The sequence below is a fragment of the Acomys minous genome (assembly GCF_964271855.1).
Source record: "Acomys minous genome assembly, chromosome: 6".
Taxonomy (NCBI): domain Eukaryota; kingdom Metazoa; phylum Chordata; class Mammalia; order Rodentia; family Muridae; genus Acomys; species Acomys minous.
Genome location: NC_140487.1, coordinates 87,589,676 through 87,613,641, shown reverse-complemented (window position 1 = coordinate 87,613,641; position 23,966 = coordinate 87,589,676). Strand labels below are relative to the sequence as shown.

The 23,966-nt window shown below is 44.6% G+C and overlaps 1 protein-coding gene across 2 annotated transcripts in view; it reads left to right on the top strand.

Annotated features, from left to right (window-relative positions):
• Positions 1-22,577, top strand: part of ZYG11A (zyg-11 family member A, cell cycle regulator) — a 35,468-nt gene extending 12,891 nt beyond the window's left edge. For both annotated transcript variants that reach the window (XM_084784561.1, XM_084784560.1), the window contains 10 exons: positions 627-803; positions 2,932-2,996; positions 4,254-4,353; positions 4,439-4,492; positions 6,899-7,060; positions 7,147-7,191; positions 11,113-11,307; positions 14,039-14,100; positions 15,033-15,130; positions 22,276-22,577. In XM_084784561.1, the coding sequence (XP_084640687.1) occupies positions 627-803; positions 2,932-2,996; positions 4,254-4,353; positions 4,439-4,492; positions 6,899-7,060; positions 7,147-7,191; positions 11,113-11,307; positions 14,039-14,100; positions 15,033-15,130; positions 22,276-22,451 (1,134 nt within the window). In that variant the 3' untranslated portion in view covers positions 22,452-22,577. The remainder of the gene's footprint in view (positions 1-626; positions 804-2,931; positions 2,997-4,253; positions 4,354-4,438; positions 4,493-6,898; positions 7,061-7,146; positions 7,192-11,112; positions 11,308-14,038; positions 14,101-15,032; positions 15,131-22,275) is intronic.
• Positions 22,578-23,966: the final 1,389 nt, after the last annotated feature.

Here is a 23,966-nt window from a genome sequence, read left to right as displayed (position 1 = left end):
AAGTTGTTTATTAAATTCTACAGTACTTCTTTTGTTGTTGTTGTTGTTTTGGTGTTTTTGTTTTTTCGAGACAAGGTCTCTCTGCGTTAGCCTTGGCTGTCCTGGACTTGCTTTGTGGACCAAGCTGGCCTCGAACTAACGGCAATCCACCTGCCTCTACCTCCCAAGTGCTGGGATTAAAGGTGTGCGCCACCACACCTGACTCCAGCTAGTAAATCTTACTCCTTACTAACAGTGGGTCAAGGGTGCTCATCAAGAAAAGATAGTGAGAGCCCGGCGGATCGATGTGAGTTCAAGGCCAGCCTAGTATACAAAGTGAGTCCAGGACAGCCAAGGCTACAGAGGGAAACCCTGTCTCGAAAAACCACAATAGGAAGTCTGTTATGAACCCATTGAGCAAGCAAATACTTGTACCAACCAAAAGAGACTGAACACAGCAATAGGGTTGTTTTGTTTCTTTGTTTTGTTTGTTTTTGTTTTTTCAAGACAGGGTTTCTTTGTGTAGCCTTGGCTGTCCTGGATTCACTTTGTAGACCAGGCTGGCCTCCAACTCACATCGATCCAGCTGACTCTGCCTCCTGAGTGCTGGGTACTAAGATTGTTAATGGTGTCACATCCCTCTCCAGCTTGTGGTTATAGGAATGAGGAATCATCCATTGGATCTGCCAGTGCAGTTCACAGCCAGCTCTTGCATCCTCAACCTAATACATCAGGACTTGGCCAGGGGAATGCCTGTTCGCCTGTTGTCAGAGGCCACCTGTCTACTTTTGAAAGCATTGAAAAATTTCCCCTACTACCAACAGGTAATTTGAATTAAATACTTGACTGATTTTTGTTGTTGTTGTTGTTTGTTTGTTTTTGTTTTTTCAAGACAGGGTTTCTCTGTGTAGCCTTGGCTGTCCTGGACTTTGTAGGCTAGGCTGGGCTCGAACTCACAGTGATCTGCCTGCCTCTGCCTCCCGAGTGCTGGGATTAAAGGTGTGTGCCACCACACCCAGCTTCACTTGACTGGTTTTCAACCTTAGAACACGTTTATAAAAAAATTATGTATTACTGAATTGCAGCTTTTAAAATCCTGATTAATAAAATAGGACTTAATGTTATAGAAAAAAGTAGGAAATATGGATGAGCAATGAAGCATAAAATGTTAAAGCCCATCATTATAAGCCATTTATTAACAAAAGTGACCTTGGCAGTGCATACTTTCAATCTCAGTGCTTGGGAGGCAGAGGCAGGTGGATCATTATGAATTGTGGTCAGTCTCGTCTACAGAAAGAGTTCCAGGACAGCCAAGGCTACAGAGAGAAACTCTGTCTAGGAAAACCAAAAATATAAAAGTAAAAATAATTACTAAGAAACATTTATTGGGGCTGGAGAGATGGCTCAGAGGTTAAGAGCACCGACTGCTCTTCCAGAGGTCCTGAGTTCAATTCCCAGCAACCACATGGTGGCTCCTATCTATCTGTAATGAGATCTGGTGCCCTCTTCCGGCCTGCAGGTGTACATGCAAATGGAGCACTCATGCATAAAATAAATAAATAAAATCTTAAAAAAAAAAAAAAAAAAAGAACCATTTATTGAGATGCCAGGCCAGGTGTGGTGGTGCTCACCTATAATCCCAGCGCTTGGGATGTGGAGGCAGCAGCACCAGAAGTTCAGGCTGTTCTCTGCTGCCACATATGGAGTTCAAGGCCAGCCAGGGCTGCATGAGAACAAAGACCCCAGGCGAAAAAAGAAAGTTGAGTTGGGGCCAACAAGATGGCTTAGTAGGTGAAAGTGCCAAGCCTTAAGATCTGAGTTTGATCCTTGAGACTCTTTAATTAGGCAATTGAAATATTTAAAGATCTAAATATAAAGTTAAGGCTATGAAATGGAGAGAAATACTGGTTTTTGCAGTAAGCAAAGATATCTTAAGTTACTAAAAGCAAAGAATATTATTTTTTTTTTTCTTTTTCAGGGCTAGGGACATAGTTCAGTTAAAAGAGGACTTGCCTAGCTTATGTAAAGCCAAAGTTAAAAGTTTTTGAGCTGGAAATATAGCTCAGTGGTAGAGCACTTACCTAGCATGCATGAGGTTTGTTTTAGATAGTGTTTTTTTTTTCTTTTGTTTTGTTTTGATATAGAGTTTCTCTGTGTAGCCCTGACGTCCTGAAAGTCACTCTGTAGACCAGGCTGGCCTTGAACTCAAAGATCTACCTGACCCCCACCCCGACCCCACCAAATATTGGGATTAAAGGTATGTGCCACCACCACCCTGGAATGTGATGTTTAAAGGAATCCAGTCTGACAAGTAAGAGGTGAAGTGCTGTTACATGAAACATAAGGTGAGCCAAAAAACCATGAGTCAAAACAAAACATGCTAAAAGAGGGGTAACAAGATTCCATTTAAACCTTACTTGTGGTGACTGTTCAGCAGCTCTCAGGGTAAAAGCCTCTGCCACCATCCTGGTAACCTCAGTCGCCAGGCAGCCATGATACCCCAAACTGACCTCCACATGTGTGCACCCAAAAAGGCAAGTGCGTGAGTGCATGTACACACACACACACACGTACACACACAAAATAAACTTCTAACTTAAAAAATGGGAGTTGAGCCGGGCGTGGTGGCGCACACCTTTAATCCCAGCACTCAGGAGACAGAGGCAGGTGGATCGCTGTGAGTTCGAGGTCAGCCTGGTCTACAAAGCGAGTCCAGAACAGCCAAGGCTAACACAAAGAAACCCTGTCTCAAAAAACCTAAATAAATAAAAGGGAGTCGGCCTTTAAGAGTACAATCCAATCTTTATTTCTGCTGGACAACAATCAATAATTATAGGAGAAAATTAAAATCTTGGGGAGGACTAGGTAAGTAGTGAGCTCACAAGTCTTACCGTGCTTTCAGGGTGGAGTATCCCGTTTGCTTATGCGTGTTTGTCCTCTATTCCCTAACAGTTACAGAAGAATTGCCTGCTCTTCTTAACCAGTTCCAGGATTCTTGTGGATGTTCCGTTTGACAGGCAAGTACGGATAAAACAGCATCTGACTGAGCTTGGGCCAATCAGATGCCTCGTCACTTGGTGCAGTGCTGGCTTTTGATTATTGGTGTAAGGGGCCTGCCCAGTTAAGGCTGAGGTAAGGTGGCGGGGAGAAGGCTCTCCTGAGCCTCTTCTACAAAGTGACTGGTGGCACCTTAGTTACACAAATCCAAGATTCTAGTGGGAACGGGAAGCACCAGGCTCTTCCTGGCCGTCCCCACTTTGCAGAGGACTTGCTCTTTTGTAAAATAATGACTCTTTAAGAGGACAGGATGTGAGTACAGCAGTGCTTTAGAGTGCTGTAGAGGTCAGTTATTTCTGTTCTTATTTTCTATTTTTAAAACTATGTTTAATTAGCCACAGTTTTTGAGATAATTCTTCTAGATGTTACATAGCTCTTTCTATTGAGGCCTTTGGAATCCTCTCAGTTATGAGCTTGGAAACATTTGAGGGGGCTGGAGAGATGGCTCAGTGGTTAAGAACACTGTGTGCTCTTCCAGAGGTCCTGAGTTCGATTCCCAGCAACCACATGGTGGCTCACAGCCATCTGTAATGAGATCTGGTGCCTGCTTTAATCTCCTTCTGGATTCTGCCCATGTATTTTACTCAACATTCTCGCTGGAATGCATTCCAGGGTGTCTATAAAATGTTCTTTTTTTTTTTTTCATTTCTGAGGATTTAGACATTTTTACTTTTGTTTGTAAACATTTTCTTAGCCTATATTATGTTTTTTTTCATTCCTGTATATAATGTATTTGGCTCATATTCATCCACCGTGGCTCTCTTGCTCCCTTCCACTTGGAGCCCCTCCTCTTGTCAACTAGACGCCCTGCTACCTTTCATGTCTTTATTTGTATGAACCAGGTAGTTTGATTATTAGGGCCACTTACAGGAAAATGAGTGAGGAGTTTATTTATGAGGCCCTCTGCTATAACCCTTTAACAGTGGTAGATTCTCAAGCTGGGTAGTGGTGGCGCACACCTTTAATCCCAGCACTCGGGAGGCAGAGGCAGGTGGATTGCTGTGAGTTTGAGGCCAGCCTGGTCTACAGAGCAAGTCCAGGACAGTCAGGGCTACACAGAGAAATCCTGTCTTGAAAGAGAAACAAACAAACTGTGGGTAGGTTCTCCTGGAGGGTCTAGACCTCAGGAGCCCCTCTGCTGCCAGCCTTATAGTTGTGTACAGAATTTTTGGAAAGATAATAACGGATTTATTATGAGAAAAACACTTGCTTTTCAGGTTTGATGTTGCCAAGCTTGTCCTGGAGTGGCTGTGCAGGCGAGAGAACCCCAAGATGCAAACAATGGCAGTGAGCATCACCTCTGTCCTGGCCCTGAAGGTAGGGGTGTGCCAGAGTCACCATTTCCCCCTTCCTAGGCTTGGGAGAACTTGGGCATTTCACCTGGCCTTCTGTTTGCTTTCAGCTCTCAACCAAGGAGAAGGACCAGCTGCAAGAAGAGATCATTATGGCAGTGAAGGTGAGCTGGTGAGCTCAGGTGACAGTCGCTCCTGCGCTGTCATGCTGGGCACTGAATCCCGGGCTTTGTGCATGCTAGGCAAACGTTCTTCCACTAAACTGTATCCTTGGCCTTTAATAACTTTAAGGATAAAAAAAGAAGAGATTTATGGATGTAGCTTTTAAAATCATTTTATTCTGTACTTACTTGAAAAGAGGTTGTGTGAAACGCAACTGAGTGTTTGAGTGAAAAAGACGAAGTTTAGGGTTGGATTCAGCCAGATATGAGGCAGATTAATGACACATTCTGTTTTGTTTTGTTTTTCATAACAAGGTTTTCCTGGCTGTCCTGGAACTCACTCTGTGAACCAGGCCAGCTTCTAAGTCAAAGAGATCAGTCTGCCTCTGCCTCCAGAGTGCTGGCACTAAAATGGCACTTTGTTGAACAATAAGAAAGTCATAATCAAGGAGAGGGAAAATTTGGTGCCTAAATATTGAGGAGAATAGGAACTAGCAGTCTGTGACACATAGTCACTAGAGAAAAAAGGAATATAGCCAAGTAGGGCAGAAACCTCTGCCACCAAGCTTGACAACCTGATTTTGATCCCTGGTCCCATGTGCGCGCACGCGCGCACACACACACACAAATACACACATACATGCGCATTCATGCAGTAAATAAAAATGTAATTTAAAATGCATTTTAAGCTGGGTGCACTGGTGCACGCCTGTGATCCCAGCACTCAGGGAGGGAGAGGCAGGTGGATCTCTGTGAGTTCAAGGCCAGCCTGATCTACAAAGCAAGTCCAGGACAGCCAAGGCCACACAGAGAAACCCTGTCTCGAAAAACAAAACAAATAAAACAAACAAAAAAATTAAAGGTGATGGCTCAGAACCACCTAAGTTGGGTGAAGAAGCAGGTCTGGCCCTAGAGCTCTGTGTGTGGGGGGGGATAAGCACCTTTCACAGTGGGCCTGCTGAGGCCGGTCTCATTATGTAGCTTTGGCAGGGCTAGAACTTAATATGTAGCCCAGGCTTGCCTCAAACTCAGAGATCTGCCTCTCTTTACTAGGATCAAAGTCATATGCCACCATGCGTAAGAAGTGCCTTTACCTGCCAGGCAGTAGAGCACACACCTTTAATCACAGCACTTGGGAAGCAGAGGCAGTGACTCTCTATGAGCTGGAAGCCAGTCTGGTTTACAGAGCAAGTTCCAGGACAGCTAAGGATACAGAGAAACCCTGTCTCAAAACAAAAGGAAGAAAAAAGAGGAGGAGGAAGGAGAAGGAAGAAGTGTAGAGGAATGTTAATTCAGAACATGGCTGTTCTAGCGAGAGATCTCATCCAAAGACCTTCGAAGGCTGTGTGATCCAGCTGGAATACAAACACGCCTTTAACCCAGGAGACAGAGACAAGCAGATCTGAGTTGAGGGCCAGCCTGGTATAGAACACGTTTCATGTAAAGAAAAGCTTAGGTCCAGGCATTGTAGTACATGCGTTTAATCCCAAACAATGAAGGGAAAGTGAGTTTGTAGAAGGAAGCACCGTGTTTGAAAGTGTTGGTTAATGGAATGTCAGAAAAGGTCACAAATCAGAAGTGACAGACTAGGTTATGCCCAACTCTCAAGAGAGAGGAAAGGGAAGATACTTAACAGGCAGTTTTACCAGGACAGTAATTGAGAGATGGGTTACAGAGAGAACTCGGGTGAAAATGGAACAAGCCAGAAGATTAGAGCAGGTTGCTAAGTTAGTTTGAGGCCCACCAGAGCAATTCTGGGCCAAGAGAGAAACCAGATTGAATAAGTCAGCTGGGAAGGAGTTGAACCAGAACAGCGGAGTTGAACCAGCCAGCCCGGAGCTCAGAACAAGTACAGGTGAGCTTATTAAGCAGTAAGTCTCAGAGGCTGAAAGCATTGTAGGCCTACGTTAGATTGTACAGAGGCTAGAAGCTTCCAGGACTAGGCCCAGGTTAGCCGAAGGAGGCAGTGAGCCTCCCAGACAACAGTTGAGCCAGGAGAGTAAAAGATTCTTTTACAAAGAAGGGAGGAGGAGGAGGAGGAGAAGGAAAAAGTGATCTCTGATTCATTGAGCTCCCCAGGCATGGTGGTGTAGGCCTTTAATCCCAGTAGTGGGAGGCAGGGGCTTCTTTGTGAGGTCAAGACCAGCCTGGTCTACATAGTGACTTCCAGGACAGCCAGGCCTACCAAATGAGATCCTGTCTCAAAAACAAAAAAAAAAACCAGATTTATTTTTATGTATGTTGGGCACAGGTGTTCATAGCCAGGCTGGGGCTGGAACAGAAAGGCTTCATGCATGTTACAAGGACCCTGGGAACCCAACTATGTCCCTAGCTCTCACTTTTAGGGCTCCTCTTCCCTTTCCTTATGTGGGAGTGTGTTGGTTTAACTCTTGTCTCTTTGTTTTTTAGGAACTTCTAGCAATAGCCAGACAAAAGACGACTCAGAATTTAAATGATGTTACCTTCTTGTTTACTCTGAACGCACTTTGGAATCTTACAGATGAATGTCCATCGGCCTGCAAGTGCTTTATTGCGAATGATGGGTTGTCAGTCATCATCCAAGTCTTAGAGGTGGGAAGATGGGATTGAGTTTAGATACCGAGTTCTTTTTCTTGGTGGCAAAGTAACCTCTATGTTCTTTTTTTTTTTTTTTACAGACATTCTCAGAGTCTGTGATACAAAGCAAAGTACTTGGTCTTTTGGTAAGGTGAATTGTTTGAATTAATTTTATTATTTATTTATTTGTTTTTGGATTTTTTAAAAAAATAATTTTAATTAAAACCAATAAGTTATACAGCACCCACTTTGTGTCGGGCACTGCTGTAATCAGTTTAGATCCATAGATTCATTTAATCTCCCTTAGTCTGAGGAAACAGACATCCTTGTACAGTTTTCTGTTGCTGTGAACAACCTGTCTAGCTCAGTGGCTTAAAACAATAGCTGCCTGGGGCTGGATGGATGGCTCAGTGATGAAAGGCACCGGTTGTTTTTCTAGAAGATCTGGGTTTGATTCCTAGCGCCCACAGAGCAGCTCACAGTCACCTGTAACTCCAGTCCTCAGGAGTCTTCTGAGCTCTGTGGGCTCTGCACGTACACGGCACACAGACATACATAAAAATAAAGTAAAAAAAATAGTAGTAGCTGTCTTATTTACTGAAACTCCATAGGTGGTGGGTATTGTGCCTATCTGTAATCCCAGCTCCAGAGAGGCTACAGGTTTGAGGCCAGGCTGAGCTACATAGCTTGACTCAAAAATCAGAACCAAACAAGAGAGACTGAAAAACAGCTTAAGTGGTAGAGTGGATGCCATGCAAGCAAGAGAATCTGGATTTGAATCCCAGGCACCCATGTAAGGAGCCGGATGTGGTCTGTAATCCTGGCACTGGGGATACAGAGGCAGAAGGGTCCCTGGTGCTCACAGGCAGGTTAGCTGAATCTCTGTGCTCCATGTTCATTGAGGGACCTTGTTCGAGTAAGTAAGGAAAAGAATATTTGAGGAAGACACCTCTGGCTTCCCAACATGTGCACTGCACACATACACATAAGTATGTATGCCTCACCCCCCAAGAACCAGTGGGCCCATGGTGTGAGCTCAGCTCATGTCTGTACGTGCGCTGGCCATGAGGGAGAGATCCCTGTGGCTGCTGGCTGAATGAATGGTCTAGGATGATCTGACCCTGCTGTCAGAGAGCTGGCACCGTGGTCTGCTGAGTCTTGCATCTCACAGCACTCTCAGTGGCAGTGGAGGGCAAGTCCCCACCCTACCAGAACTTTCCTAGGCTCTGCTTGTATACTTTTTGCTAATATTAGCAGTTGATACGGTCAGGCTGAGATCAAGGGTGATGGTCGTCCTTTCATGGGAGGAGGATGAGTCCCATTGCTAAGAAATATCAGAAAAAATTATTTCGAGGGTAAGTAAACGTGTGAGATCTGATTGCGCTCTGTCCGTAGTGTACAGGCGGGAACCGTTTGCCTCACCTTGTTGGTAAGAGGCAGAGTGAAAGTGCAAAGTCAGGCAGCCTGGCTCCAGACCCTGCCGTAGGAGCCGCTTAACCCTCATTCTTGACTGTCAAGGCAGTTAATTTTTCAGGACCTTCTAAATTCATATATCTGTACTGTCTCTTGATCAAGATATTCTACAGTTTAAAAGTTTGTTTCCAGCCGGGCAGAGTAGCGCACGCCTGCAATCCCAGCACTCGAGAGGCAGAGGCAGGGGGATCTCTGAGTTCGAGGCCAGCCTGATGTACGAAGTGAGTCCAACACAGCCAGGGCTATTACACATGTCTCGGAAAACCAAGAAGAAGAGGAGGAGGAGGAAGGAAGAAAGAGTTTGTTTCCAGGAGTAGCTAGAAGAGTTGGAATTTGGAGGAAAAATGGAGAAAAGAAAAGTATTAGAAAATAATCCCAGAGAGGTGAACAGAGGCCTTGAGGCACATCCTGTCTGTTAATATAACAGACAGGTTTTTGTCCTTCCCAGAGCCTGGGAGACTGATGAAGCCTTGCAAGAAATTGTGGTATTCATTTATGCTAATGGTAACTTGAGTCTCTACATAGTCCTGATATTAACAAGGGGCTTAGCTGGCTAAGAAAAAACTGACTAAACTCTCAAAAATGGGGCAATTGCTGCCTCAGACGTCTGTTCTGCATTCTTTTTAACATGCTAGTGTCTGGCCCTAGGGACTGAAAACATTGAAGTGCTAACTCAATTCTGTAATCTTTTGGTTTTTTGTTTTGTTTTTTGAAACAGGGTTTCTCTGTGTAGCCTTGGCTGTCCTGGAACTCGCTTTGTAGACCAGGCTGGCCTCAAACTGGCATCGATCCGCCTGCCTCTGCCTCCCAAGTGCTGGGATTAAAGGTGTGTGCGACCACTACCTGGCTTGGTTTGGTTTTTTGAGACAGGGTTTCTCTGTGTAGCCTTGGCTGTCCTGGAACTCACTTTGTAGACCAGGCTGGCCTTGAACTCAGCGATCCACTTGCCTCTGCCTCCCAAGTCCCAAGTGCTGGGCTTAAAGGCGTGTGCCACCACACCCGATTTCAATTCTGTAACCTTTTTTAACCATTCATTTCACCCCTGCAGGCCTTTGCCCTCGAATTCAAAGGCAACTCCTAACAAGCGAGGCTTCTGGGAGCTTAGCTTGTCTCCATGCAAACCTCTCCTCCGTCCCAATGTGAGCAGGTCTTGTTACTTATTTCTTTTTAACCAATGGAGTGTGGCCACTGTGATAGGATGTTACTCCATCATATACAAATCCACAGCTCCCAGTGCCTCAGAATGTCAGCAAGTATGTGATTAGAGAGGAACATCCATATATTTCAAGGAACTTCCTACAAGAGCCAGGCATGGTGGCACACACCTTTAGTCCCAGCATTTGGGAGTCAGAAGCAGACGGATCCCTGAGTTTGAGGCCAGCCTGGTCTGCAGAGTGAGTTCCAGGACAGCCAAGGCTACACAGAGAAACCCTGTCTCAAAAAGCCAAAAAAGTAAAAAAAAAAAAAAAAATCAGAGTGGTGGCACATGTCTTTAATCCCAGCACTAGGGAGGCAAAGGCAGGCGGTCTCTGTGAGTTTGAGGAGGCTAGCCTGGTCTACAAAGCAAGTTCCAGGACAGCCAGGGCTGTTAACATGAAGAAACCCTATCTCAAAAAACCAAACCAAAACAAAAAGTTCAATAATAAGCTAGGTGTGGTGGTCCACAATGTTAATCCAGCACTTAGGAGGCAAGGCAGGTAGATCTCTGTGAATTCGAGGCTAGCCTAGTCTACAAAGCAAGTCCAGGATAACAGGACAGCCAGAGCTATTATAAAGATAGTTCCTGTCTCAAAAAAAAAAAAAAAGTAGACAAAGAAAAAAAAAGCTGAAGAAAACCCTGCAAACTCTGTCCAGTAGCCACAAGGAAAGAAAGAATTCTGAGTGAGGCTCAGATTTGCCTCACTGGAGCCTCCGGATGAGGGTGTGAGCGTGTGAGACCTTCTTGTATAGGCCCTGGCCAAGTCATGCCCTGCCTTCTGCCCCCAGGACATGTGAGGGGGTAAATATATGTTATTTTACGCCAGTAAGTTTGTGGCAATTTATCACATAACATAGAAAAATGAATGTAGTTTGTTTAAAAACAACGGGACAGATTTTTTTTTGTTTTGTTTTTGTTTTTGCGAGACAGGGTTTCTCTGTGTAGCCTTGGCGGTCCTGGACTCACTCTGAAGACCAGGCTGGCCTCGAACACACAGCGATCCGTCTGCCTCTGCCTCCCGAGTGCTGGGATTAAAGGCGTGCGCCACCACGCCCGGCTAGTTTTCATTTTTAAATTACGCTAGATTTGGATTCCTAGTCAAGCAGTTCCTAACAGCGCACACCTCACATGTTAGCCTTACCGAATGGCTAGTGCTGAGTCAAACATCAGCTGAGAGGTCGTGCGGATAGAGCTACTTCTCTTTCTCTCATGCTGTGCCTCGCACTTGGTGCTGCGCCATCAATGATCATGCTCATCACGGGCTTCGGGTACTAGGCCACCGTTCAAGGGCAGGGGCAGGAGAAAGTGCTGGGAAGTGTCTGCGGGAGCAGCAGGGGAGGTGCCAGTTCCTGATGCTTGGTCTCTTCCTGTCCTCCTGTGCTCCGCTGCCATGTAGAACAACGTAGCTGAAGTCAGAGAGCTCGCCTCCGCGTTGATGACAGAAGACCTGATGGGACACATCGTCAATTTGCTCCACAACAGCAACATAGAAGTGAGCTTCTTTGCTGCAGGCGTGGTAGCCCATCTGACTTGCGACCGACAGCACTGGCTATCCCGTGACCGGCAAAGGAGTGACCTTCTCCAGGACTTGGTACAGAACCATTCTTTACAAAATCCAGAGTCATTCCTTGTTTGTTTGTTTGTTTTTTGAGACAGGGTTTCTCTGTGTAGCCTTGGCTGTCCTGGACTCACTTTGTAGACCAGGCTGGGCTTGAAGTCACAGAAATCCACCTGCCTCTGCCTCCCTGAGGTGCACCACCATGCCGGGCTCAGTGTAATTTCTTCCTCAGACAGATTCTTTTTCTTGGTCATGAGTTTTAGAAAAATCCTATGTCTACTGAATTTTGCCACTTATCCCATTTAATGTTATTAGCAATAGTTTGTTAGTTTTTTGTTTGGATTTTTGTTGAAATGAATATCTTCGTGTAGCTCAGATTCACTGGGCTTTTGAATTGCCATTGTAAGCTGCCATGCTTAGCTCTGACAACAGTTCGAGAGTTTTGCATTTTTAAAAAGATGTGTCTGAGTGTATGAATGAACGCATATTGCCTGCACACAAGTGCCAGATGATGGCATTGGATCCTTGGGGGCTGGAGTTGTAGGCAGATGGGAGCCCTAGCATGGTGTTGGGACCCAGCCTTGGGTCCTCTACAAAGGCAGCAAGTGCTCTTTTCATTGCTGAGCCATTCTCTAGCCCCTAAAGTTGTGTATTTTCAAGTTTGCCTTGGAGCCAGTGAGATGCGTGACGAGTGGAGTTTTCCTTCAGGTTGGAGAGGTATGGAGTAGGTATCTCTGGGCGGAGCTCACACGGAAGAGTCTGCTGTTTGTGTGAACACTACACAGACTACACAGACGGCCCAGTGAGGGAAGAGAGCAGGACAGGGCTTCCTCAGCGTCAAGCGCTGGGAGGGGCTTTTGGTTCATTGTGTGCTCCCGCCCAGAACTTCCTGGGAAGGTGAGCAGAGAGCTAGGCCAGTCATTGAAGCCTTCCAGCCAGGTCCCGGGTAGTCTTGTTTTATTTGTCTCTTCAGACCAGAGCTCACTCTGCAGCCCAGGCTGACCTGGAACTCCTGGCAGGCCTGTTTCCCTGTCCTTCAAGGTGCCGACCTATAGGGACTAGCTGCCCGTGTCAGCCAGCCTCCTGTTTTCAGTCCCACCTCTTAATTCATTTCAGGAAGGACCTGGTGTGCTAAGGTTTTTTTTTTTTTCCCTTAGGAGTTCCATTTTGGTTTTTGGTGGTGGTGGTTTTTTGTTTTTTGCTTTTGTTTTTGTTTTTGTTTTCCGAGACAGGGTCTCTCTGTGTAGCCTTGGCTGTCCTGGACTCACTTTGTAGACCAGGCTGGCCTTGAACTCAAAGTGATCTGCCTGCCTCTGCCTCCTAAGTGCTGGGATTACAAGTGTGGGCCACCATGCCCGGCTTGGGTTTTTGCTTTGTTTTTTTGAGACAAGGTTTCTCTGTGTAGCCTTGGCTGCCCTGGACTCCCTTTGTAGACCAGGCTGGCCTCAAACTCAGAGATCCACCTGCCTCTGCCTCCCAGGTGCTGGGATTACAGGTGTGCGCCACCCTGCCGTCCAGCCTCCATTCATATTTTTAACCTTTCCCAGTCCTGCATCTGTTAAATCCATTTCTTCTAAATCTGCTTTCCCTGTTTTGCTTCTCTTTTAAACCCAGTGGACATTTATTTTGTCGGTTTTTTTTCTTACAGTAAAGATAGCTTTTTGTAAACATCCTAGAGAAATGTAGCTTTCTGTTTGTCATCTTTTGCAAGAAGAAAGGGTAGATCTGTTGTTTAAAACAACAAAACAAAACAGCTTTACTATTCTGTTAATATAAGGATTAAGGAAAGTGCATAGATTAGACAGTCAATCTACCATCTTTAAAAGGGGGTCTTGTCTTTGTTTAAAAAAAATTTTTTTTTACTGTTTATGTGTAGGGAGATTTTGCCTACATGTGTGTCCTCTATCATGTGTAAAGTGCCTGTGAAGGCCAGAAAGGGCATCATATTGCCTGGGGCTGGAGTTACAGACAGCTGTGAGCCACCATGTGGGTGCCGGGAGTTGAGTGCAGGTCCTCTGGAAGGGCAGCCAGTGCCTTCAACCAATGAGCCATCTCTCCAGCTCTGCGTCTTTTTTTTGTTGTTGTTTTATGCTAAGGAGTGTTTGCCTATCTGTATACCACACATGTATCTGGTACCCTTGGAAGTCAAAAGAGAGGGTGTAGACCCCCCTGGGACTGGAGTGAGCACCGTGAATAGCCATGTGGGTTCTGCAGAGCAGCCTGTGCTCACCAGCAGAGGCTTACCCTGGCCTCTCACTGCTTCTCTCAGGGTACCAGGTGTTGGTTGGCCCCAGGCTTCGCAAGCCAGGCCAACACTCTGCCACTGGCCCTACAGCCCAGCCTTTCACTGCAGGCTTTTCCACATGAAGTTCATAAGTTCTACACGTGCAGTGGTTATCTAGTCGATTTGGCAAATATGTATATTTATGTTTTTAAAATCGTTCTCTTTTTTAAAAAAAAATGTTGTTTCATGGGACTGGAAAGATGACTTGGTGGTTAAGAGCACTTCTAGAAGTCCTGAGTTCAATTCCCAGCAACCACATGGTGGCTCACAACCATCTGTATTGGGATCTGGTGCCCTCTTCTGGTGTGCAGGTGTACATGCAGGCAGAGCACATAAATGAATAAATCTTTTTGGAAAATGTTGTTTCAGATACGTATAACTAATCTGAAATAGCCTATTTTGGTGATTTTTTTTATAAGTAATAGAATTGAACAATAGCAAATAATACTCTTGGTTTCCTCCCTCTCTTTTGGAGTGCAGCACTTAACCATGCAGAATTGGCCAAGTTCACAGTGTAAGATGTCAGCATTGGTGACCTACAGGTAATTTTAAAGTATTGCACGCCCCAGTCTTGTGTTTTGTGTACTCTGCAGTGATGACAGTGATTATGTCAAGTGGCCTTGTGTGTAGATTCTGTAGTTCTCTTGGTAAATTCTAAGAAAAGACTCAGTTTTCCTTATGAGAGTGGGAATGTGCAGTTGTTTTTATGATCACAGAGATCTGCCTACCTCTGCCTCCCAAGTGCTGGGATTACAGGTGTGCCCTGGTGCTGCTTCTTGAGTGATAGTTGCCCTGTCTTAGTTATGGCTTTTATTGATGTGACAAAAAACACTATCACCAAAAAGCAAGTCGGGGAGGAAAGGGTTTATTTGACTTACACTTTCCATATCACTGTTAATGAGTAAAGGAAGTCAGAGCAGGGACCTAGAGGCAGGAGTTGATGCAGAGGCCATGGAGTGGTGGCACTCCTTACCGGCTCTCCATAGATTGCTCAGCCTGCTTTCTTTTCTTTTTTAAGATTTATTTATTATGTATACAGTATGATCAGATCACATTATAGATGGTTGTGAACCACCATGTGGTTGCTGGGAATTGAACGCAGGACCTTTGGAAGAGCAGTCAGTGATCTTAACCACTGAGCCATCTCTCCAGCCCCCCAGCCTGCTTTCTTACAGAACCCAGGACCACCAGCCTAAAGATGGTACTACCCACAATGGGCTGGGCCCTCCCCAATTGATAACTGAGAAAATAAAATGCCTTACAGCTGGATCTCACAGGGCGCTTTCCTCAGCTGAAGCTCTTTCTCTCCGACGACTCTAGCCTGTGTCAAATGGACACACAAAACCAGCCAGTACACCCATCTCTGTATAGACTGTACAGTACATCTGTTTCAATGCGGAACAGACCTTGTAGGGAAAATGCTGAAGAATTTTATATTCTAGAGTTCTGAATTGATATCTTTGTATCTTTTTAGATCTTTCAAACCATTGTATCTACTCCTTGGCAACTTCTCTCAGCCAGAAGTTCAACTCTGGGCACTGTGGGCCATGCATCACGCCTGCAGTAAAAACCGTATGTATTCAACACACATTTAGAACAGGCATTTTCAGCTAATATCCTGAATGATTGATGAGTTTAGAATTGATTTTAAGAAAATGATCTACCAAAAAAAAAAAGTGGTGGCCCACGCCTTTAATCCCAGCACTTGGGAGGCAGAGGCAGGTGGATCACTGTGAGTTTGAGGCCATCCTGGTCTACAGAGTGAGTTTAGAACAGCCAAGGCTACACAGAGGAACTCTGTTTCGAAAAACCAAAAAAGAAAAAAGAAAAGAAACCGATCAGGGGCTGGAGAGATAGCTCAGAGGTTAAGAGCACTGACTGCTCTTCCAAAGGTCATGAGTTCAATTCCCAGCAACCACATGGTGGCTCACAACCATCTATAACAAAATCTGGTGCAGAATGCTGTATACATAATAAATAAATAAATAAATCTTTAAAAAAAAAAGTAGCTGGGCAGAGAGGACAGGAGGCAGGACTTCCATTTCTAGTCAGGAGGTCTCAGGTAGGGACCAGAGGAAAAGGAGAAGAGGAATAAAGTAGAGAGAGGAGGAAGGAAGTTCCTGTGAGGGAGGCGCCATGAGGACAACAATGGCGCAGGAGCAGCCAGGGCCAGACCAGATGGCAGGCAAAAGAGCACGTGGCTGGGAAGTAGCCAGGTTAGGGTAGATCACTGTCTGCCCAGCTGTAGTGCTCTAAATAGGTCTTTGTGTCATTATTTGGGAGCTAGAATGGATATAGGAAAAAAAACATATTATTTCTACAGAAAACAACAACACCTCACAGGAAAGTAGGCCTGGAGATGGACAGGGTACCAGTCCTTTATTTTATCTCAGGTCTCCTTTTTGTAATATTTCATGAGTACACCCAGACTATAATCCCAAATGGTTTGTATAGAAATAATAATTTCTGGCTGGGCATGGTGGCGCACGCCGTTAATCCCACCACAAGAGAGGCAGAGGCAGGCGGATCGCTGTGAATTCGAGGCCAGCCTGGCCTACACAGCGAGTACAGGATAGCCAAGGCCACACAGAGAAACCCTGTCTTGAAAAACCTAAATAAATAAATAAATAAATAAATAAATAATAGTAGTAGTAGTAGTAGTAGTTACTGAATCTATCAGCTGGTGAATCTGGGCCCATTTTTCTGATATGTCAATTGGTAACGAATTGGCCCTTACACCAGGGAGTTTTCTTTTGACTTAGCACTTCAGCCTATTAGGTGGGGCAATGGATGACATGCTCGCTGGCTTCTATTGCTGCTCCAGGTGACGTTCTTAGAGTGTTGTAGTCAGGGCCCAGAATGGCGCAAAGGCTGGGCAACAGGCATTATCAGAAGCATCTGATCAGTCGATCCAGCTGGAAGAGACAGGGAGCGATCACATGGGCTGGACTGGTTCACAGCAGCTCAGCTCTCAGCAAGTCCAGAGCTCAGCAGCTTGCAGCCCACGGGTGCTCCCTGGCTGGAGTCTGTCAGCCAAGGGGAAATCTGCAGAGACAAGTAGAAAGTAGAGACTAGGGACAGAAGTTGCCATTTCCTAGTAATCGGGGGTGGGGGGTGGGAGGGGGTGGGGTGGGGGGGAGAGGAGAAGAATCCCAAGACCAGAGGAAATTCCCGTTCTCAGGAACAGACAGGTGCATTTAGGATGTGTTTAACTGCAGTCTGTTTGACCTGTGGCAGGTGGATTCAAGTCTTACGCCTTTTTCTTTTTTTAAGCTTACATGAACTTTTAGTTTACAAAAGGAGATATATTAGTATATCATTGTATTGAAATATATGTTATAGAAAAAGTTAACAGGTGTCTTTAAGACAGCAGGAGTGGACTCATACCTTTGAGGTTTAACAAAAAATGCTCAGGTTAAAGCATTTACTTGGACTGGACAGATACGCCTTGGCCGGATGAAAGGCATCTCTAAGTCTATATCTAGAAGACAACCAAAGGAAACTCAGAATCTTGAGCTTGTGACTGAGTAATAAGCAGTCACTGCTCCATCAAATCTTGAACCTCCAGAATCCCAGGGCAATAACAGCACAGAGGGGGAAAGAAATCTGAAACATTCCTTACCTCTACTTATCTTAAGTCACGTTTATTACCATTTAAGGTTTCATATCCTCAAACCTTTATATAATCTCAGAACACATTATTTTAGTCTAATCATTTACCAGAGACATGAGACATGGATATTTATTATTGAGAGCAGTTAAAGTAAAACATGTTTCTTCAGTGGGAAGTTACACCTGGAATCTGTTTAGCCCTTAATATGAAGCCTGTGAACAAGGCAAACCTGTTTGCCTTCCTTTAATAAGAGACCTACTGTAGTAGCTTTAACTAACTAGTGAGCCGACAGACTTGGTGGTTGCTTACCTTGGTTGAAGGAGCCGGTTGCCTGATGCTCCTTAGGTGACAGAGCTACAGGTAGCTTAGCCATCGGGTGATCCAAGACCTGAGAAGGATACGTTATAAACTGAATGGTCTATGTATCAATTAAAACGACAGACTAGTCCATTGGCCTGGCAGTTGTCCCAGACTCCTGTGGTCTTCATTGCATTGGGGACAGAGGCAGTCTTCCGCCATCAGGCCCAGAAGATGAGAGGCTTTTCTATGGAGGAGGAACGTGGGAGGGACTGACTTTACTTTGTCTAGGCAAAGTGGGGCAATCAACTACCTGGTGTCCTGCTTGTCCACACTGTAGTCTGGGCCCTAGCAGCAGGCGAGGCCCTGGGGAAGTCTCTCCCGGTGGAGCCCTTTGTTGCTGTGTCCGTTGTTTTCTTGGAAACTTTGGGGTGGGGTCGCTGCTAGGATCTGGAAGTCTCTGTCAGAGTAAGCTTAACTATCTTATTTATTTATTTATTTATTTATTTTATGTGCATTGGTGTTTTTCCTGCATGCATGTCCGTGTGAGGGTGTCAGATCTTGGAGTTATAGATAGTTCTGAGCTGCCATGTGGGTGCAGTCAGGGCTCTCAACTGCTGAGCCATCTCTCCAACCCCAAGCTTAACTATCTTTTTTTTTTTTTAACTTAACTTTAATTTATGTGCACTGGTATGAGAGTGTCAGATCTTGGCATTAAAGACAGTTGTGAGCTGCCATGTGGATGCTGGGAAGAACCTGGGTCTTTTGAAAGAGCAGGCAGTGCTCTTAACCACTGAGCCATCTCTCCAGCCCAAGCTTAACTATCTTAAATGCCGTATTCTGCAGATTTCTGACAGGTTTGAGGGCTAGTATCTACCAAGCATATCTGATTTAAACAATCCATGTCTGTTTAGTTGCTTAGTTTAGACTATACCTTGAAAACAAACAGGAGGTGAAATAAGTAAGATTTATTCCTGTAATTAATTAATTAGTATTTAGCATGACTACAAATGTAGTTCTGAACATATTAAAGAATTTGATCAAGCCGGGCGTGGTGGCGCACGCCTTTAATCCCAGCACTCGGGAGGCAGAGGCGGGCGGATCGCTGTGAGTTCGAGGCCAGCCTGGTCTACAAAGTGAGTCCAGGACAGCCAAGGCTAACACAGAGAGACCCTGTCTCGAAAAACCAAAAAAAAAAAAAAAAAAGAATTTGATCATTTATGAGATGACTGACTTTTTGCTTTTTTGAGACAGGGTTTCTCTGTGTAGCCTTGCCTGTGCTGGACTCGCTTTGTAGACCAGGCTGGCCTCGAACTCACAGCGATCCACCTGCCTCTGCCTCCCAAGTGCTGGGATTAAAGGCATGCGCCACCACGCCTGGCTCAAGATGACTGACTATTAACTTGTATTTCTTTGGTTTTTTGTTTTTTGTTTTTCGAGACAGGGTTTCTCTGTGTAGCCTTGGCTGTCCTGGATTTGCTTTGTAGACCAGGCTGGCCTCAAACTCACAGCGATCTACCTGCCTCTGCCTCCTGAGTGCTGGGATGAAAGGCATGCGCCACTACGCCCAGCTAACTTGCATTTCTTCATTAGCCTTAACAGTTTATAATGATTTAATTAGTAGCTTTCATAAGACTATGAGAGTAGGTTTAGGCTTTAAAATCATGATTTTGAATTGAAGTTCTTCTAGTATCAAAATAAAGAGACTGGGAATTTTCCTGAGAACAGTTTTCTATATGACTTAATTTATAAAAAATAGCTGTAGCTTAACAATATTAGCAAATTAAGGTTAGACATATCCTTAAATCAGTCTGTGTTAGACTGAATAGACCTTAGGTAAGGAGAGACATATTTTTTGGTTTTTTGTTTTTTCAAGACAGGGTCTCTCTGTGTTAGCCTTGGCTGTCCTGGACTCGCTTTGTAGACCAGGCTGGCCTCGATCTCACAGCAATCTGCCTGCCTCTGCCTCCCAAGTGCTGGGATTAAAAGCGTGCGCCACTACTGCCCAGCAGGAGAGACATATTTTAAAGCTAGTGATCCTTTTTTTTTTTTCTCTCAAGACAGGGTTTCTCAGGTCTCTCTGTGTAGCCCTGGCTGTCCTGGAACTCACTCTGTACACCAGGCTGGCCTTCAACTAAGAGATGCACCTGCCTCCGCCTCCCTAGTGCAGGGATTAAAGGCATGTGCCACCACCACATGGCATGATTCTCAATTTTTTAAGCTGTAACCCTTTAACATAGGTTTTTGTTTTTGTTGTGGTGACCCCAACCAAAAAATAAATATCCGACTTACAAGCAATCCTAAGCTTCCCCTGTAAAATAAGTCTTTTGACGCTCAAAGGGTTGTGATCCATAGGCTGAGAAATTATTCCAAGTTTGTCAGACTGCTTAAGGTCCTTTGTCTTACTGCATCACAAGATAAGAATTCTTCAGTCTCTGGTGTTTAGCTGTGGTCCTAGTTTTTAGTCTTTTATTTACCTGTTCATCAAGATCATATATTAATACAGATATAATAAAATATCTGATAGTCTTATAAATTTAAAAACAATTTTGTTTCTTTTCTTTCCGAGACAGGGTTTCTCTGTGTAATAGCCCTGGCTGTCCTATAGCTCATTTTGTAGACCAGGTTGGCCTCAGACTCACAGAGATCCACCTGCCTCTGCCTCCCGAGTGTTGGGATTAAAGGCATGGGCCACCACACTCGCCTGTATAAATTTAATTTTTAAAAAAAGCTTTTAAAAACATTTTTTTAATCCAGTTTTAATTTTCTATAAAAGTCCAAAACTTTCTTTAAAAAACTTCAAAACTCTCAATTGTGTGTATAATATAAAAATAAAATATCCTTTAAAGACTGAAGATATAGAGCATAACCATAATTTTCAGAAGGAAAACCAAGCTAACCATATAAACAATTTAATGTCTTTGAAATCAATAATAGGTGGGCTACTTTTATGTTACAAAGTTTGGCTGATGGCAAGGTGTGTTCTTGTATATGAATGCATAAGGTAAATAAGCAATACTTTAAATCCTTTTTTGTTTGTTTTGAGACAGGCTTTCTCTGTGTAGCTTTGATTGTCCTGTCCTGGACTTACTTTGTAGACCAGGCTGACCCTGAACTCCTGGCAATCCTCCTGCCCCTGCCTCTCAAGTGCTGGGATTAATGGCGTGCACCACCACCCCTGGCTATAAACGTGGTTTTTAAGACAGGACAGAAATTACATAAACGTAGTGCCCTTAGTCAAAATAGCGGTGAAGCCATGTGGCTTCTACCTTCCTTAACCCATAGTAAAGATGGCAGCCAGCCACATGTTGTTTATATCCCAGAACAGAATCATGCCACATGGTTTCTAGAAAGGGTGAGCCACAACCCAGTTTCAGAGCCAGCAATAAAGTAACACAGCATAAAACAACTTTAATAACGTCCAACTCAAATGACACTTGAATCCCTATTACATTAGATCCAGTGTTCAGAAAGCCCTGAGGTAAGTTCTGAGTCTAAGCAGCTGGTGGCAGGAGAAAGAACAGCATAGTAAGCTCACGCTTTCCAGAGAAGTCAGAAGCAAGTATGCAGTAGCCACGTACATTCATACTCACAGAATAACTTACAGAAAAACGTACAGGCATATCGTTGAATTATGGCAACCATCCATCACCTACCAAATGACCAAAAACCATCCGCCACACCTTCGGAATGCCACATCATCCTGTAAAATTGCTTCCTGTTATCTTGAGGGCCAACATTTCTCTTTTTGCAATGGGGCAAGGTAATTGCTATAATGGCCAAGTCCTAGGAGAGCTGCCTGTATTACTTGTTACCCAGCCTCTGTGTGCTGGGGAACTGCGGGGCTTAATTGAAGCCCTGACTGGAACAGTCTGTGATGCTGGATGACTAGCAGGCCATCTTAAACTTGTTCTGGATAGACATTTTTAGAAAACAGTATTGAAGGAGTCTCAGAATCTCAGCATCCTCCAGGGTGAATCTTGTCAGAGCTGCTTTAACTTAATTGGTGTCTCTGGTCCTTATGTTCTATAAACATATAAACTTTTAAAAGTAATATACATTTTTACATTAACATGTATGGAATATGCACTGTGCACAATTTATTTATAGATGATTCTATTTTTGAGCAGGAGAAAAGCATCTGTCTTTCTTTATAACTTAGTTTGGACTGCATAACCAAACTGTAATATAAATTTTCATTCCATGACATATGAAAAGATGGCATGAGAACTCCATAGCCAACAAGATTTAGTGACTGTATAATTGAAGTCCTGGCCAGAGACATTTTAATGTCTCAAGTCAGTCTCCAATTAGATAAGGTCAGTCTCAAAGCTGTTACCATGTAGAGGCATCAGCAATACATGGTGCCTTGATTTGTTGGTCTTCATGACTCTTTCTCTTTGTCTGCAGCCAAGATCTTCAGGGTGCCTCCCTTGATTTTTACTAATCTGGAGGGCCATACCTGATTTTTACTAGTTTGGATGGAATCCATAGCTCTTCTTCTCCTATTGAAACAAACATGAAACTTCTTCCCCAGTGTAACACATTTCCTTCCTTGCATTCTAAAGTTAGGCCATCCCTACTATAGACAGGCTGTTTGAGGCATAGAGTTGTCTAGAAAAAGTAGTGCGCTGACCAGTTGTGGTTTCACCGTATCTAATTACTCTGAAATTGACTCCTTTTTTTACCTGTTAATTCCTGGGCCACAAAGGCCTCAGTCTTTGCCCTGTTTCTTGCGTATGAATGTGGTGAATTGGGAATATTTAAAATGCCAGTTGTCCATGGAGTATCTTTGTTTTTCTTTTAGCTAGCAAATACTGCAAACTGTTGCTAGAAGAAGGAGGACTGCAGCTCATATGTGACATCCAGGAGCACGGTCAGACCAGTGCCCAGGTGAGGCAGATGGCGGCCTCCATCCTGGGGGACTTCAGGATGCACTTCACAGGCTACCAGAGACCCCCACAGCTCCAGGGCCCTTTTTGACCTAGGAGCCTTTGAGGGGTGCTACTTCTCAAGGGCAGGGCTTCTGCCTTTGGGTAGTGGAATTTTGAAACCAGTTGTTGGGGGTTATCAATTGTTGGGGTTTATCATTTGACTATCTTGATGTTTTTCTCTGTGACAAAAAGGTTGGGTCCTGGGCCAGGGCAGTGGTGGTGTACGCCTTTAATCCCAGGGCTCAGGAAGAGGAGGCAGGTGGATCTCTGTGAGTTTGAGGGCAGCCTGATCTACAGAGGGAGTTCCAGGACAGCCACTATAGAGAGAAAGAAACCATGTCTCAAAAAAACAAAAAACAAAAAACAAAAACAAAAAAAAGACGGGGCATTGGGTTCTATCTGGGCTGAATAAAAAACAAAGAGTTCAGGGAGGCCTCAGCTGCTCCAGACCGTGTGTAGCCTAGACTGGCCCTGAGCCCAGCAGTCCTGTTGCTTCTGTGCTGGGCTGGCAGGCATGAGCTACTGTACCCTGACAGTTTTGATTTTCTTTCCTCTTTTCCTCCAACTTGAGGAGTCAGACCCTTGAGTGTGTGTGAATGTGTGGGGCTGAAGCACAGGCCTGGGGCCTAAGACTGAAGTTAGTGAAAAGAATGCATAGGGAATTGTCCTTTTGGTAAAGCTATGGCCAAGGTTGAAAGAGAAGGGGCCCTAAGAAGTCTTTGCAGAACATTTCAGTGGATGCTCTTCCCAATGCGGACACAAAAGGGGGTAGTTTATGAGATCAGCCCCTGCAGTATGAACACTATCTGCAGAGTTTGTGTCCTGCAAAACTGCTCTGAGGAATGGCATGGATTCCTTCTCCTTAGTGAGAAGTTTTTTCACTCAGCTAAGTGTCAAAGAATGAAAGTAAATCGTAAATTCCTCTTCAGGTATTAGAGTGAGTTTGTTTGTTTAGAGGTTTTTTTTTTTCTTCCTTTATTTACGTGTGTGTGTGTGTGTGTGTGTGTGTGTGTGTGTGTGTGTGTGTGTGTTGCCTGCATGTCTGTGCACCATGTGTGAGCCTGGTGCCTACTGAGGTGAGAAGGCAGTGCACTGGGCCTGGAGTTAGGATGGTGGATGGTTGTGAACCACCATATGGATATTGGGAAACAAACCCCAGTCCTCTGCAAGAACAGCAAGTGATCTTAACTGCTGAACCATCTCCGTAGGCCCCTGGATATTAGAGTTTTGTGCTTTTAGCTCGAGTTATCCAGCTCTTAAAATGTGCATACATGTTTGTGTGTAAGTGCATGCACGTGTGCGGAGACCAGAAGAGGGTATTGGGTTTGGGCCTAGAGTTACAGGCAGCTATCTTTCTGGCCCCTTGGCCATTGCTTAACTGAAGTAGTACCACAAGTCCCCTTTGAGCGCCAGTTGAGGGAGAAACCCACTCTTAGCTATTCTAAGCCACGTTCTGAGTGATCATCCCAGCACTGAGAAGGAAGAGGCAGAAGGATCTGATGTTCAAGCCATGTCACCTTGCTGCTACTCAAGCAGAGCTTATGACTAGGTCTCACACTCTGCT